The sequence below is a fragment of the Pipra filicauda genome, unplaced genomic scaffold (assembly GCF_003945595.2).
Source record: "Pipra filicauda isolate LSUMZ 115617 unplaced genomic scaffold, ASM394559v2 scaffold354_size748207_pilon, whole genome shotgun sequence".
Lineage (NCBI taxonomy): Eukaryota > Metazoa > Chordata > Aves > Passeriformes > Pipridae > Pipra > Pipra filicauda.
Genome location: NW_024104481.1, coordinates 373,970 through 389,414, shown reverse-complemented (window position 1 = coordinate 389,414; position 15,445 = coordinate 373,970). Strand labels below are relative to the sequence as shown.

At 37.9% G+C, this 15,445-nt stretch overlaps 1 protein-coding gene across 1 annotated transcript in view; it reads right to left on the bottom strand.

Annotated features, from left to right (window-relative positions):
* Positions 1 to 1,272: 1,272 nt before the first annotated feature.
* The window catches only part of CLVS2 (clavesin 2), a 58,870-nt gene continuing 44,697 nt past the window's right edge, over positions 1,273 to 15,445 (bottom strand). The window contains exons 4-5 of the mRNA XM_027751784.2: positions 14,836 to 15,056; positions 1,273 to 9,701 (exon numbers count right to left, since the gene is read on the bottom strand). Of these exons, the coding sequence (XP_027607585.1) occupies positions 9,614 to 9,701; positions 14,836 to 15,056 (309 nt within the window). The 3' untranslated portion in view covers positions 1,273 to 9,613. The remainder of the gene's footprint in view (positions 9,702 to 14,835; positions 15,057 to 15,445) is intronic.

The window sequence follows — 15,445 nt, the reverse complement described above, 5'->3', positions numbered from 1 at the left end:
GGAACTGAAGGTGCAGGAGTCACGCATGAACTGCAGGATGCTCCAGCCAGCTCCATATCAGGGCCAGGCAAGCTGAGCACGTCACAAGGTGCTGGCACATGCCAACACAGACGCAAGCTTTGAGGCCTCTGTCTTTTCCATGAAGAAAGCTGACATTAGTGAAAGGGGTCGAAGATGGGAAGTGGGGTGAGACAAGCAGTCATACACACATACACAGGCACGCACACATGTACATACTGGGATCACACTGTTTTCAGGGAAAAGCAGCCTGGCAACATACAAGTGGATAGTGGTTATAACTCAGATATTGTAGGGATCTCAAAGGGAGCAGAGAGCTGTATTGACATCTATCTTTTTATAGCTGTAATGATGAAATGTACCCTTGTGCAGCAATGGCTTATATACTGTGTACAACAACACAGCGCCTGGGAGATGAAGGACTAGATAAGATACCATTGATATTTTTTCAACATGTCGATTGGAAAATTTGTACTTCTTTGGAAACTATACCTTGCAGTGTTGGCCTCAGAAATGCATCTGCATATACCACTGAGATTATGTGTGAAACAGGAAGCTACTGCAGCTTAATCTGTGTAAACTAAAGTTATGTAAAATGTACAGAAGATGTAAATAAGTGTCCTTGTGTCTAAAGTAAGGCATACTACAAAAAGGACATTAAAGAAGCACATTAACACGACTATCATTTACTGGGTCTCTCCCTCCCATGAAAAAAAAACAAAATCTAGAACGAAATATGGTTATTCTGCAGATACCCCTTCAATGTCACATAGTCTGTTCTGTCCTACTCTGGTTATTCTCTCCTGAGAACAGAAATGTCTTCCTGAAGAAAGGGACATTTCTGTGCAGAGCTAATATCACTTCTCCCTTATGTGGCATCAAAAGAAAAGTCAATAAACATGAGATGATGCTAAGGAACACAGTAAAGAAGAAGTTAAGAGGTAGGAGATTAGGAAATATCTTTGAGGGGGAAATGAGCCTTTCTTGTGTTGCATATCTGCGTGATCTTCATCTGAGAGATCACTTCCAAGAAGTGAAAGTTCACAACAGTACTGTAAATGTGAAATATGTTAGCTCTCTAAAACTTACTGCTGGGTGAAAAGAGACATTATTCAGGGTTACTAGACTTACATGCTGACATACCACTCAGTTATTTTTCTTTCAATGCCTTGATAAAAATCAAGTGCAGTTCATCGAAGTAAAATGTCTTCCATATATATATGAGCACAAGGAAGCCACACAAACACTCTCATGTACAAACACAAAAATATATATGTACTTTAATTTTCATTTGGTCATATTTTATTCAACAGGATGTCATTCTTCCTCAATAACCAATGATGATTTAAAGTAGTAGTACTCTCCAAAGCAGCCTATTGATCACAGAGAACTGATGATATTTAAATACACAATATAAAGAGTGACATGTTTCACAAAGTTGCTTTATCTTCAGATTTTAGGTTGGAACACAACAGACCAAAAGTAACCATTTCACTAGGTCCAAGAATAAAATTCAAACTGACAACAATTTGTGAAAAGAGAGTAGTTATTGAAACTTTACAGAGAAAGAACATGATTAATAAACTTGTCCTGGCTTTACAAATCTCAGACCCCCTGAGTCCTAACAGTACTAAACTGAGAAACAAACAAACGAATTTTATCCTGAGGATACAAGCACTGTTTGCAAACTACTCCTGTTATTTAGTTTTGAATTTTGATTTGGTGCTATAGTATTTTCCATAAGGCTCCAGAGCAGATTGTTGCATGCAAAACAAACAAACAAACCCAAAAAATTATTCAATCATTACTTTTATGCAAGTACTACAGATCACAAGAGCCTTAAGGCACAGATTGCCAATTTAGCAATTTTAAATGTCGCCATGACTATCTATTAATCATTATTCTCATAACAGAGTTGTATTAATAGATTATGTGAGTGCTTTTGCACTTGCATGAGTGTAGAATCAACAGTTAGCATGATTTGTGCACAGCCTTCATTGGGACAGGCATACTTCTATAATCTGCTATTGCTTTAATTTTGGGGCAGTAGGATCTACCTGAAGAGTGACAACTAACAGTCCGGGGAAGGTAACATCTTACATCACAAGAGCTATCTCAGAGGACTGTCTATCTACACCTGTGCAGATCCCTAGCCAGACTCTTTATATTCCTCTATGATGAAATCAGCCTTTGCTCTCATTTTCCATTTCATGCTGTTACCAGAGATTTGTACAAGGGAAATATTTAAAATACTGGTCCTCATTATCTAGTCTGCAGATTATAAATGTGTTGGGTTTTTTTTTTTTATAGTTTTCTTCAGTTATTCATAGAATAAAGTACATACAGCAGACAGCATGTTGTTGAGGGTAGGAGAAGGGATGAAGAGCTGGAAATGTTTTGTAGAACACATTTCACACGACAGTCCACAGGGTGAAAGAGCTAGAGAATCAAATGATTTAGAAGAGCCATTATTCTCAAGTTGAACACTAGTTAACTGCAAACAATTTTTTAAATAATGTCAGGTATTCTATATGTGCCCCTCTGAATATATTTGTAGTTTTAGAATCACATTTTCTACTATTTAATTCCTTCTGCTATTGATGCATCAAAGATGCACATAAACATCAGGGAAAATCATATTTAAGGAAGAGTGATTATACGCTAAATCCGAACCAAACCCCAAAACCCTTTAAGTTATCATAATCTTGGGCATTATTTGTAACAATCACCAATTTAATATTCTTAGGCATTAAGTGTAAAGCTTAAAGTTGTCAGTTTCCTTTAAATCATCTCCACTCTGAGTGACTAATGGCTACAATTAACATCACCAGCAGCACTGTTTAAAGACACAGGACACAGATCACCAGCTATAGCTTGAAGGCTGCATAATTAGCACGAGACACCGAGGTTTGTGGGGGAGATTCCCACACCACTTACAGCTTTCCACACAAGAGTAGGCGCTGATACTGATGTCAAGGCAAGACAGGCTTTAATTCAAGCAAGTGCCGAATTCTCCCACAAAATTTTCTCTGCAGCAGGGACTCGCAGAATATATCCCTCCCTTCTGTTCCTATGGACAGGTTGGTGAACGCTAGCTTTCCAGCTCCTGCATGCTACATGATACCCATATCCTGGCAGTCACTGTGGAATCGGCAGCAGCAGAGGCAGTTCAGGTCTACCATATGCATCAGGTTTAAAAATATCGAAACTGGGCTGTGTGGGAGAGAAATATGTTTTCTCTCCCTTCTGCTGACAGATGTGTCATGGGGTTTCTAAGTCCTGTCATATTACTGAGCAGGTGAAAGCCTCCCTTACCATTTAAATGGTCAATCAGTTCACTCCCAATTCCACAATCTTATTTTCTCCATAGGCCTGCCACCTTTCCTTACAGCCACAGGGTTCCTTTCCTTCTCTCCCTCCACGATTTCTTCAGCCAAGCAGGATACAGCATTTCATATATTCCTGGGGCCCATCTCCAAGTGAGGCTCTGGTGGTGTGCACTGATTCATTAAACCATGTTCATAAGCTCAGCTATAGCACCCGCCATTTCACACAGTAACTCAAACATTTTTTAAAGATTCAAGGAACTCCATCATGGCCACACATGGTGGTCTATGTGAGAAACTGAAAGTCTGCTCATAATGCAGAGGCTGGACACACAATAGGCTACTGATTCATTTCTTGGAAGTGTTAATACAAGTTCTATCACACTATCTTTCCCATTCATACACCTTTTCACTACTGGCTTGCTTCTGGTTTTTTATTTTAATTATTGTGTTTTATCATCCTCTATTGTCTCTTCCTTTGCTTTTTTCTCCCCTTAAATCTTTATTAACCAAGGGATCTGATTTGAGATGCCTGCCTTTAGGCACTGCTGTGTGTTGATGATGTGACAGACTCTTTAAGGAATCACAGCAGCATTTCCATATCAAATACAAATCCTAATTAGCCCCTGCCATTTGTCTGCTTCAAATTGTCAGATATGTCAATTCTCTGGAAGTGAATTCTCTGCTAACACCAAAAGGAAGCTTTGTCACACCTACAATAGAGAAGATTCGCTGTAAATGACTGATGGTAACTGATGCAGAAAGAACAGTTCTGGTTGACCACCGACCCTTGTAGACAAAATACTTTGGCCATGTTTTAACAAAACATGTGTACCATAAGGAATTATCAGCATCTTTCCTTGGAGAGCTCTTCATTTTGCCTGTGTACAATGCTCCCCCTCCTTTTGGATTCCACAGTGATACCACCAATTCAGATTTTGAACTCACTGCAGAAACTTCTCTGTTTTCTCTCTTTTTAAATTTACATAATGCAAGAGCTAACACACATCAATCAGAGCAGCTTACACATGCACAAAACACTGGAGAAGGAGTGACAAATTACTGGGAGCTTGTGACCCACGTTTGAACTTCACCACTGCCCAGCATTGCACAAGTTGTTATTTCTTAACAGCAAAATCACTTTGCAAATTGTGCAATCCAACAGGGGTCAATGCCATTTTGTGCCAACAGACCCACATGAAGGAAACAAATTAAGATCCCGGAAGCTGATAGGAAAAAAATTCCCACACAACTGAAAGCTGAAATGCAGACTGAAAGGAATGTCCAAGTCAATCTACTAAATACAGACCCTTGACACAGGATCATTCAAAGTTACGAGGCAATAGAGGATGTGGGATCCTATCTACCTGGCTTGTACTTTCATTTGTGGTCACTTGAGCATGCTTCTAAATAAAATGCTGATGTTCCCTGTATAGTTAATTAGAAACAAGTATCCTGTTTCATCCCTGGCCAAGTTCAGAATTCTTTACCGAGGAGCCACGATTTCCTTTGGGTAGTCTTCAGACAAAATTACTTTCCCCCCCAACAATTAAAAAGAGAAGAAAGGCATTTAATGTGGGGGACATGCTCCCTTTTTGCCATTTCCTCAGCAAAATGTTAATTCAGATTTAACTCCACAGGAAAGAAAATCATCGCCAGTTTGCAAAGGTCTCATGGTAAAGCGTTCTAAAGGATCTAGGTATGAATGAATCAACAACCAGACATTCTTACACAAAATAGGGACACATTATTTTCTCTCCTGCAGTTAAAACCAGACAGAGTTTGAAGTGTCATTGAAGTGTCATCTTTGCCATATAGAAAAACAATGGGAACGTCTTCCATTGAGAAATGTTTCTAACTTGCTGTGTTTCTGTTTTGCTACCTGAGAAAGTGTGATTACTATTATTTTCTCAATTTCTTAGTGTGCTTTGAAGTTTGTGGACAAAAGTACTATTCTCAGCACCATGCTTGTAAGCTACTTGCAAAATACCTTCCTTTAGAATGACCTGATACAGTCAGTCATTTGATTGTTCTTACAGTACAGTTCCTTTGAGTCCTTTGCTCTTGTCTTTCACAATGATATTTATCTTCCAAATTTGTCCGGGTACCCAATGCTGTTGATAGCTCAGCAGAACTTTCTCCATAGGCAATTAAAAATTATCAAAACCAATATCAACATCCCCCCAAAATCACATTTTAATATTCTAAACAAAATTCTGAAGACTGATTGATTTTTTTCCTCTCTTGTATCCTCTTTCAAACATAACTTTATCAAAAAACTTGACAAATACATACATCACTAATAACAGAAACAATATAATAACAGGGATATGATCAAAGCTTATTGCAAAGTGTTTTCCAAGTAATTCTAAATGGTAGTTCTTACGATGTTTGACAAACTTTAATTTCCAAAACAGAACAGGAAAATAATAAAAGGTATGAATACTGTCAGGTTACAATTTTGTCAGGTGATGTGCTTAGGCTTTGCTGTGACTGTGATTAAATAATACAAAGAGCATTCCATGAAAGGTACTGAGCTAAAACAATTCTCTGAGAGTGACATTAAAGTGAATCTACTCCTCCACAGATCAATGACCTCTTGAGGTCCCTTTTATGCCTATTTTCTTTAATTCTGTGTTCAATTTACATATGTCTCCACAAATATCTTTTGTGACTAGGCATAGCATGTTTGTAGAGTGCAAAACATCTTTTTAAATACGCTATACAGTAAATTTACATTTCTGTAAAGACATCTCAAACTATTTTACAATGAATAGCTATTGGGACTCTGTGTAGTTGTTGGAGCTTAGTGGGTCTGATTACCTGTCTCTATAAAGCCAAGAGACTATTGACATCTCTTTACAAGAGGAAAGCTTTGGGCATGGAAGTTTCCATAACTTTTCCATATATTTTTTAACATTTTTTTCTTGGAAAAGACATCATGTAAGGCGATACTTTTAGATCTTATCAAAGGCCCAAAACTATCAATTTTTACACTTTTTTTTCTCCCTTCCTTTTTTTTTTTTTTTTTTCTTTGGGCATAGTTACTTGGACAAGTGTACCCACTTTTTCCACTAAGTTCCTCATATTGCAGGATATTTTTTTATATGCATATCAGCATGCATAATTACAAAAAGGTTTTATTCTACCCAATACACAACAAAGGTAAGAAATTAAGAGGAATACTCCCAAGCATTTGAATTCTATTTTTAGCACTTCAATTCTGCTATAAAAATTAGACAGCAATTTCTATGATAACAAAGATTGGAAAAAGTTTTCAGTCCAAATTTAATCTAATAAAAACTGACCTACCTATAAAGATTTTCTACAAGAAAATCTACCCTTTATGTACCCTGATGTGTAAAAGAGAAATGCCTTCAAAGAATACTGACAATGGGTAAAGCATATTTATTTTTCTTACCCATTTTCATATTTTTATCCAAAGTCACAACTGCAATTACCACTGTCAGAATCTGCTTCAGTGAAATAACAGCTGCGGCCAAGAAGACCTGTAGCCCAACTCTTTAACAGAGAGAACCTCACTGAAAAAGGAATTTTGTTCATGGTGAAAGATGAGGTCCCAGTTACACAAAATTATAATATATCCTACTTGTATTTTCTGGAAAGAATGTAATAATACTCATTAACTTGAAGTTGAAATCAGGCATGAGAAAATATTACATAAATTACATTTAAGTGCATAAATAAAGGATTCACAAAGAAAACAAATGTATAAGCTTCAAAACAAATTTTAAGCTCCATACAGTGGAGAAGATTTGCAATTTCTGACCAAACAGCTGCTGTCCTCTGAAACCAGCACTCTGCTGTCTCACACCAAAGTCTAGCCCATGTTTCTAAAAGGATTCATGAAGATACTGATCACCACTGAGTCACAGTTTGCATACATGTGGAATACTGACTAAATCCTGAAGCCCTTAAAAGGATAAAACTTCTACTGCTGTTATAGTTTTATCTGATAAGGATTTAAAAATCAGATCAATGACAATATGCTATTCTACTAACCAGAAGTGTGGGCATATACAACATACATTCAAATATGGCACTTTTGCAAATCCTGGATACACATCTCACTTATCCAGCATGATGTTACAAGGAATGAGAAAAACAGGACTGAACAAAATAGTATATAAGGATTGATCATTTTTTCAAGTCTCTCAAACCATAGAAGTAGTATTACAACACTTTCTACTACTGACAACTTGTAGGACAGACTGATAAGACGTTCAGGCTTCATATCTTTTCTCTTTGCATTTCATAACACGTATCATGAAAATAGAATTAGGAGAGCAGAAAGCAGAAAGGCAATAACTTGTTCAGACAAGTTCCTGCAATGTGATGGCATGTTAGGGCATACAATATTTATCAGCGTTGCTAACGAACTGCAAAGTAGGAAAGCTTTATCTGTGTGTTGTCTGGGCTAATCAAGGGTGATGCTGGAAGAATCAGGGCTATCTCAGCCCTGAGAAATGCAAAGCTGCCACCACAGGAGTTACAGCCAAACTCTAGATGACACCCTGTCAAGATTTCACTCTGTTCTTAACTCATCTCAGCCTACTAAATCTTACAGTTTTAATCATCCTGGGCAAGGAGAGGTGACCTACAACCAGTGACTTTGAAACTTCAGTGATCACTGAAGTAATGGAAGAAATTCTTTAAACTCCGGTGCTTGGGAGGCAGGGTTGCTGTGAGCTACCACCTCCACTGTCACTGTTTCCTTAACTAATCCTTGCACTGCCTGAACATTCTCTTATAATACCTCTAACTATTCAGATGTCTTGCTGGGCACCCTGTGTGTCTTCCCACTCTGACTGTAAAGTCGTAATAAGAAACTACATTCTTGCCTCAGCTTACCATGGGCTACATACACATTAACCAGCACACAAAGATGACACAGTCCATGCATTTCAGCTGATTTACCCAATCCCTAGTGAAACCTGTTGCCCTTTTGAGGTAAAATGTACTTCTCTATTATGGCACATGTTCAATATATACAGTTACACTACAACAAAAACAAAGGTGTCCTAAACACATAGGCTGAGATGTTTGACTACAACTTATTCATATTAATCCTTGCTTGGAGTGGGATGCTGTTGTTCTATGGTAAGTTTTACTATATTAATAATGACATTGTCTCAATATACAATCTATAATATATCTAAGTACATTGAATAGGTATTTCTTGTATAAACCTTCAATGAAATATACTTATCTAACAATGTCACCTTGTATGCTTGTCAGAGATTGGTAAAAATATATATATGTATCCAGTCTCCCAGTACACAGGATTCAGTGATTACCTTTTAACCTCTGCTGCCAGGCTTTACTTTCAGATATTGGTTATCACACTGTATTTAGAGGACTAATGTCTCATTCCAAGGCAGAACAGAGTTCTGGAAAAATTGTTGACATGCACCCAAAATGCAAGAGAAGTAACTCCAATGTGTCCCATATTACAACACCCAGATTACGGCAACAAACCAGGTTACTTGCGTAAATGAAAAGTTAAGGAAGAAACCTCAGAGATCCATACAGCTAAACAACAAAGCTGTCAAAGCGTTGGTTCCAGTTCATCTGTTATCTTTTTCACAATGTTACACGGTTTTTGCTGTATCACAATCCTAAATCACAACATTATTTGGGAAACCAATTCCTAGAGTTAGGAAACATTCAACAGAATCTCCCAAGTTCTTATATTCCCTCTTTATCTTTGCACAGTTACACAAGCATGGCAGAAAAAGAAAACAGTAGTCAATGTGCTCATTGGCTTCCTATTAGAAGGACAACATTTAATTGGCTTTGATATTTTTCTTTGTCCAGTATGTATTTCTCTGTGTGTGTGTGTGTGTGTGTGTGTGTGTGTGTATGTAAGAGAGAACACATGTTTTCTTCTCTTTTTTTATGGTGCACTTCACTGACATATTTAATAGTCACTCATTTCCATAGCACTTGTTTGCCATAACTTACAAAGTCAAATTTGAGGATTATATTGTATTTACAAACAAGTTGGCACTTACAGAATAAATTATTGTTTCCTCTTTTTTTTTCCTTTCATTTTATTTTCTTTTTTTCTCCTCTTCTGTTTCACCCAAGGGCATCCAGAATTCAGGCAGAATAGTAAAACCTGCTGCCATTATGCTACATTAACATAAGTAAATAGGATTCCAGCTGTTACACTCCCAATGGTTTGCTTGTTGCTGAGAGGCAGTGCCTTCCACCTCAGTTCACGTCCGTCCGATGCTCAAAAACTGTTAGTCAAGTGAAAGCAAAGGCTGCATGTTTTCTTCCTCATTCTTATCCATGCGTTTCAGCACCCCAGGATCCACAACTGACTGAGACCTGCAGAGGGACAACATGTTTATTTGACATTTCTAGATCACGACAAATGAGGGTAAACCTCAGCTTTCTTTTGTTTATTTTAATGTCTGTCAGGGCTTAAAAATAATGGTATAGCATTACCCAAGCACCTAATCACTGCAAATGGTCAGGAAATACGCTCATGGAGGGATAACATGGCCTTAAAGGGCTCTGTGCTGATTTGTGAATATAGGAGTAAAAGGTGGAATAAAGTGGATCTTGTCTTCTTCAGTGAAATTGTGAAGCAGGGTGCATCCTCAGCACAGAAGAGCAAACTAAGCTATTCTTTGTACTGACTTAAGTACTGACCCTCTTTCCAGAAGGTTATATGGCACCGGACTGGTAAAGAAGCCACCCAGCTGGGTAATGGCACACTGCAGCTAGTGGGATGTGTTAGCTGGAAGCATAAGTTGCTCCTTTTCTGAATAGCATTTAAATTCAACAGTACAAGATACTAAGTCAACTCTAGGGAATACTGCCATGGCTAGCAGTATTTCTGGAGCAGTGGACAAATTTGTCAAAATCACCCACTCAACTAAACAGGGCAGGGAAGGATGATAAGGGCAAATTCAGTGATGATTGTAAAATTTCTCCAGGTTCTCTGATCCAGCATAGAAGCATAACTGGTACCCTGCAACAGTCATATGTGCAGACAAAGAGGAAAACCCAGCCTCCAGCAAAGTCAAAATGCTCCATTAAAAACAAAGTCTGAAGTGTTAAGATGGGGGTCTCACATCAGCTATGTCTCAGTTTGTCAAAAATCAGAATCACTTCTGGGGTACAGTAAAAGCAACTCTTGTCAAATGTTTCCTTCAGTGAGATGAATCTCATGCAGGAAATGCCCATTTCTCTTCCTTTCTCTAAAGAAGATTTGAGATGGCTAAAGAGGGTGTATACATCTCTACAATGCAGGCATCTATTTTTGATCAGTGGAAGCACACTGTGCCTGCAGCATTGCTACAAATACGCCCATTTGGAGAGCTACAGTGCAGAGAAAAACCTTTATAAATTCTAAACTCTCCTAAGATAAACATACGAAGTCAATCCTCCACTCTTATGAACTGGCATCATCAATGAAACCAATGAATGAGGCTGATAGCAGGAGACAATCTGACTTTCTCAAAAAACCTGAAGAAAGCTTACAAAAACACAAGAAAAAACATCTAAAGCCTAGGTGAAAAGTGTAAAAACAAGGATATTTTCTAATAATATTTATCACATTCTCCTACTAATGCTAAAATCAAGAAAATTAGTTTTAAAATATGACAGTCTCTCTTGTGATAAGCATACTTTAAAAAATTTTAATTAAAACTGTACAGTAACACTCATCCTGAACGCTAGTCACTTCCTCAGGCAGAAAACAAAACCACTGAATTTAAAATGCTTTTTTAAAATCTTCACAATGTACCGTGCCAATGCAAAGCTGATTGAAAATTTGCTGGTGGGAAGCTGCACTCATGGAAAATCCAGTTCATCATGATAAAAATTGCTGTGGAAGCATATTAATTTCAAAGGATTGCCAACTGAATATAAGTAATAAAACTGAGCCTTTTCCTCAACTGCCAATGACTGAGCAGCCAGGGTTTCCACTTCTCATCCGGGGAACTGAAGAGGAACTGGAATGGCTGCAAACCTGGTCTCAAATTCCCAGTAAGGGAGCTTTGGCCATAAATTTTCAGGGACTCCAAAATCCCCAATGCCAAGGCAGGTGTGAAAATTGAACTACACAAATCCTGATCTATGGTTTGTAAGCTCAGGTGCCTAAATGCCTTGAAGGAGAAATAGTTTTCATTCGGTTTTAAATAGAAACTTACTGAAGTTTCATTCCATTCAGCAGCAATTCACAAATGAATGTATGTAAAAGGAAAAAACATTTGTGTAAGTCTATAGTACCCCTATTCTATCTATAGCTCCCAAATAACTTTAATGTTTTAATGTTTAAAAACATTACTGAATAAATTCTAGGAAAACACAGCAGGGCAGAGTTATACTACAAAGTCCCATTGCAGAGGTGAGGAACCAAACCACAGTTACTCTGCAAAGTTTATCAACAGAGACATTTTCCTTGTAGGGTTAGGTGAGAAGAGGATGCAGTTTCCAGCTGGGTGCATCAGCCCTGACAGCTACAGGTGAGCACAGCCACATGCTAAACCTGACTGCTGAAACAGCTGTAATAGTGCCACTTGATATCAACATGTTCTCCCCAGAGGTCTGTGCTACAGATGGGATTCATTCCTCCTTATCTCCACCACCCTCCTGTTACCAAACAAGTTATATTTTTTAAGAAAGGAGTCTATGCAGCAGTGGGGGAAGATGTTGGAAAATCCTTTTAACTTTAGTAAACAATGTTTGATCTCTACATCTGTGACTAATAGTCTTATGCCAGCTACTGCTTCCTTATTTACCCACATCATTGATTAATATATACTAGCAGATGTCTTAGTTTTGAGAACAAGGATTGTGTGTTAGAGCAAAGAAATGATAAGAGAAGTACGTTATGACCTGGCCACATATTTGAGATACTCTCAAGGAGAAAAGATTCACCAAAAGATCTGAAACTATAGCCAAGTAAGTCCACAGGAATAATTAGTATATATGCATTTATTCAGGAAATTTAATGAATATGCAATAAAAATGTGACTAATATATATTAGTTGCATGAATATACCCATGTCTGTTAGGTTGCTGCAGATGCATGCTTTGAGGAGCGATCTCCGTGCACCCAGCACTGTTTATAAAGTAATATCAGCTTTCTAATCTAGAAAATTGGTTGGAGAGCTTTTTTCCTGTTTTTCAGTGACACTCCACACAATCAACTTTCCTTTCAAGGTGAGGTCATCCAATTCACCAAAACTTCAAGCAGATCTGGAGTAATGTTAGTGGGGTAAAAAATATATTATGGGGTAAAAATGAGTAAGAAAGAAATGAATTCTCAGTAGGATTTTGGTTTAAGAAGAACATTGTTTCAGAGCAGTAAACTAATTTTAAAATGGCAAGCCAAATTAAACAAGGTGATTGTTGGAGATCTGCCAGACACTTATGAAATTTGCTCTAAGTTCAGCACTTTTCACTGACTTACTGTCATGGGTTTTATATGTTAAAAATCTTATTCTGCACTAACATACCATAGTGACTGTGGTTTCAAACTGAGAGAGACAACACATCAGGTGCTATACTCAAGTTAAATTTAATTGTTAATGAAATAGTTTATCTATTTTATCTTAATTTTTCTATTAGTATTTTACACAATCTGTGCATTTAATACACCAAAGTTCTGGGACTTTCTGTCCATCTTACTACTTGGCACTAGCGCCAGGGAATGAGGATTCCAGCAGGTGCTGGAGGCATGCTAACTGAGAAAGAATGCAAAGAAGGTGAAGAAATTTCAGCTTAATATTATGTAGATACAGATTTCAACATTCTTATTTTTCTGCAGTAGGTAACCTACTGTGTCAGCTCATCCAGACTGAAAGAATGTCAGTTTGAAGTTTACACTGAAGTGTAATTCTGTATGAAAGGTTTTTCAAGCACAAGTTAAATGAGAATAAAAATTATTTCAGAAAGAATGAAGAATCTGGTCAACTCACTGATTTTCTGTTTAGTAATGTGCTTGCCTAGAATAATCTGAAAAACTCTGCTCCAAAGGGTCTTCTCCAAAGGAACTTGTGACAGGCCTTCTCATATTTTTTTTTTTGTTGCACCCTTGGATGAAGTTATTTACTCTTGTGACTTCATTTTAAAACAGTAAAACTTCTGCATTTCAGTTCTTTAATTCCACCCTTCTGTCAAAGACAGCTTCTCTATTGTCTCATAATTCTTGTATTACAAGCAAATCATATTTAAGTGTATTGCTCACCTTTCCCCTTCCCCTGGCTCTTTTCCTCTGTCCCATTTTCTCCATTAATTATGTTAATTACATCTTTGTCATACAGCTTCAGAACCTTTCTTAACTTCTCCTTATCCTAGCTCATTCCCACCTCCCACTTTCAATGCACCGTGGGTTTTTTCCACACAAAATCCTTAAACTTCACTGTTTTTTTTCTTTTTTTTTATTCCCATGGCAATCTCATGTTATCTTCTTTCTGTTTCCACAAAAATATCCCCCTTTAAAACCATACTGTTCTTTCCAGTCTATGCAACATTTTCCATCCAAAATCATCTTCCTGACTGAGGAATTTCAAAGTGTTTTATCCTGTTTGATCTGCTTCCAGAATTTCTTTCCCTTTTGCATCACATGCCATCTCCCAAAACTGGGTTCCCAGCGTAGCATATTCTGACTTAATTTTAATGACTTTCTATATTGTTTTCTGCCCTGTTTGCTCTCTTCTGATCCATTGCTAGGCCTACTCCTTATGAGTTGCACTCTGACTTTTGCTTCCCTGCTCAACCTTTTCTATCACAATTGTAATATCACCTTTTCTCTGGTAAGGTTGGATCAGATTCACCCCTCTAAAGTGAATAACCTCACTGCTTCCATAGTTACTGGAGACTTCCTGTACTTTATCTTGAATGGTAAAACGCAGCAAACAATTATACTGTACCTTCTCAAAGAGAAGAATACCAGAACGCCAGAATGTTTACCAGACTTGAGTATAACAATTGGCACTGGTTTTTGTCCTAGTTCTCCTTAGTACATTTTCTCATGTTGTGTGCAGTCACTGTGACTGACAGTTAAGATGCTGTAAATGTCCTGGCACCTACAGGTTGGTGGATACAAGGCACTGGGCTATGAGATGGAGGAAGATAAGAGCTATTTTCACTGCCCAGATGGATAATTGGCCCCAATTTACCCTCTGCACCAAGGCTCACTCCAGCTAGCACTGTTTCTCTAATAAGTACTGTAGGCTGGGACAGGGGGTTGAGCTTATTCTAAACTCAGTACTGCATATACGACCTATATGGCACCACAAAATAATCAGCTGCACTGAGTTCACAACTCACATGGGTAATAATCAAGGCCATGGTCTCTAATCAACACTGATCTTCTTAAAAAAGGGAAAAAAAAGAACAGACCTTGTATATAATAGCCTGAGGGAACAACATGCAGCTTCATAAAAGAGGAAGGCAAATGTTAACCTTATAGCAAAACTAGAAGACCACAGTACCTTTAACTCACCTTTTCATGGATTTAGGAGAGAGGTCCTTTTCTGCATCCTTTGCAGGAGTGTTGTAGGAGTCTGCATTGCATTCACTGTCATCATCGTATTCGTGGTCAAGCAGTGTTCTTGCCCATGTCCCCATGTCATAGGGGGGCAACATTCCTCCAAACTCTGAAGGCAGGATCTCAGGGTGTATTAGCTGATGCAGGCTGTTGAGGTTATTACCATGTAGGAATATCTGTATGTATACATGCAGGTAAAAACAAAGGGGTATCACAAAAAATCAACCAAGCCCAAATGACATCATCATTATTAGAGGATACTGTACGGTTTCAATATGCTGGTTGTGTTGGGTCAACAGAGGTGGGGGAGGAAGGCACATATCATCTCTGCCTTAAGCATGGCCATACTATGTTCATAAATCTTCAAAGTGATTAAAGCATAAATGACTTAAAACGTTTGCAGGGCAAGGGACTTAAGGAGGGTAAGAACTGATGTCTGGTAGCTAGGTGGGCAGATTAGATAGACAGACTGCCTATCTCTTGTAATTTGCTCTCCCTAATTCTGTGAATTAATTCAAGTGAATAATTAAGAACATAAATAATTAATAAAAACAATATTCACCAT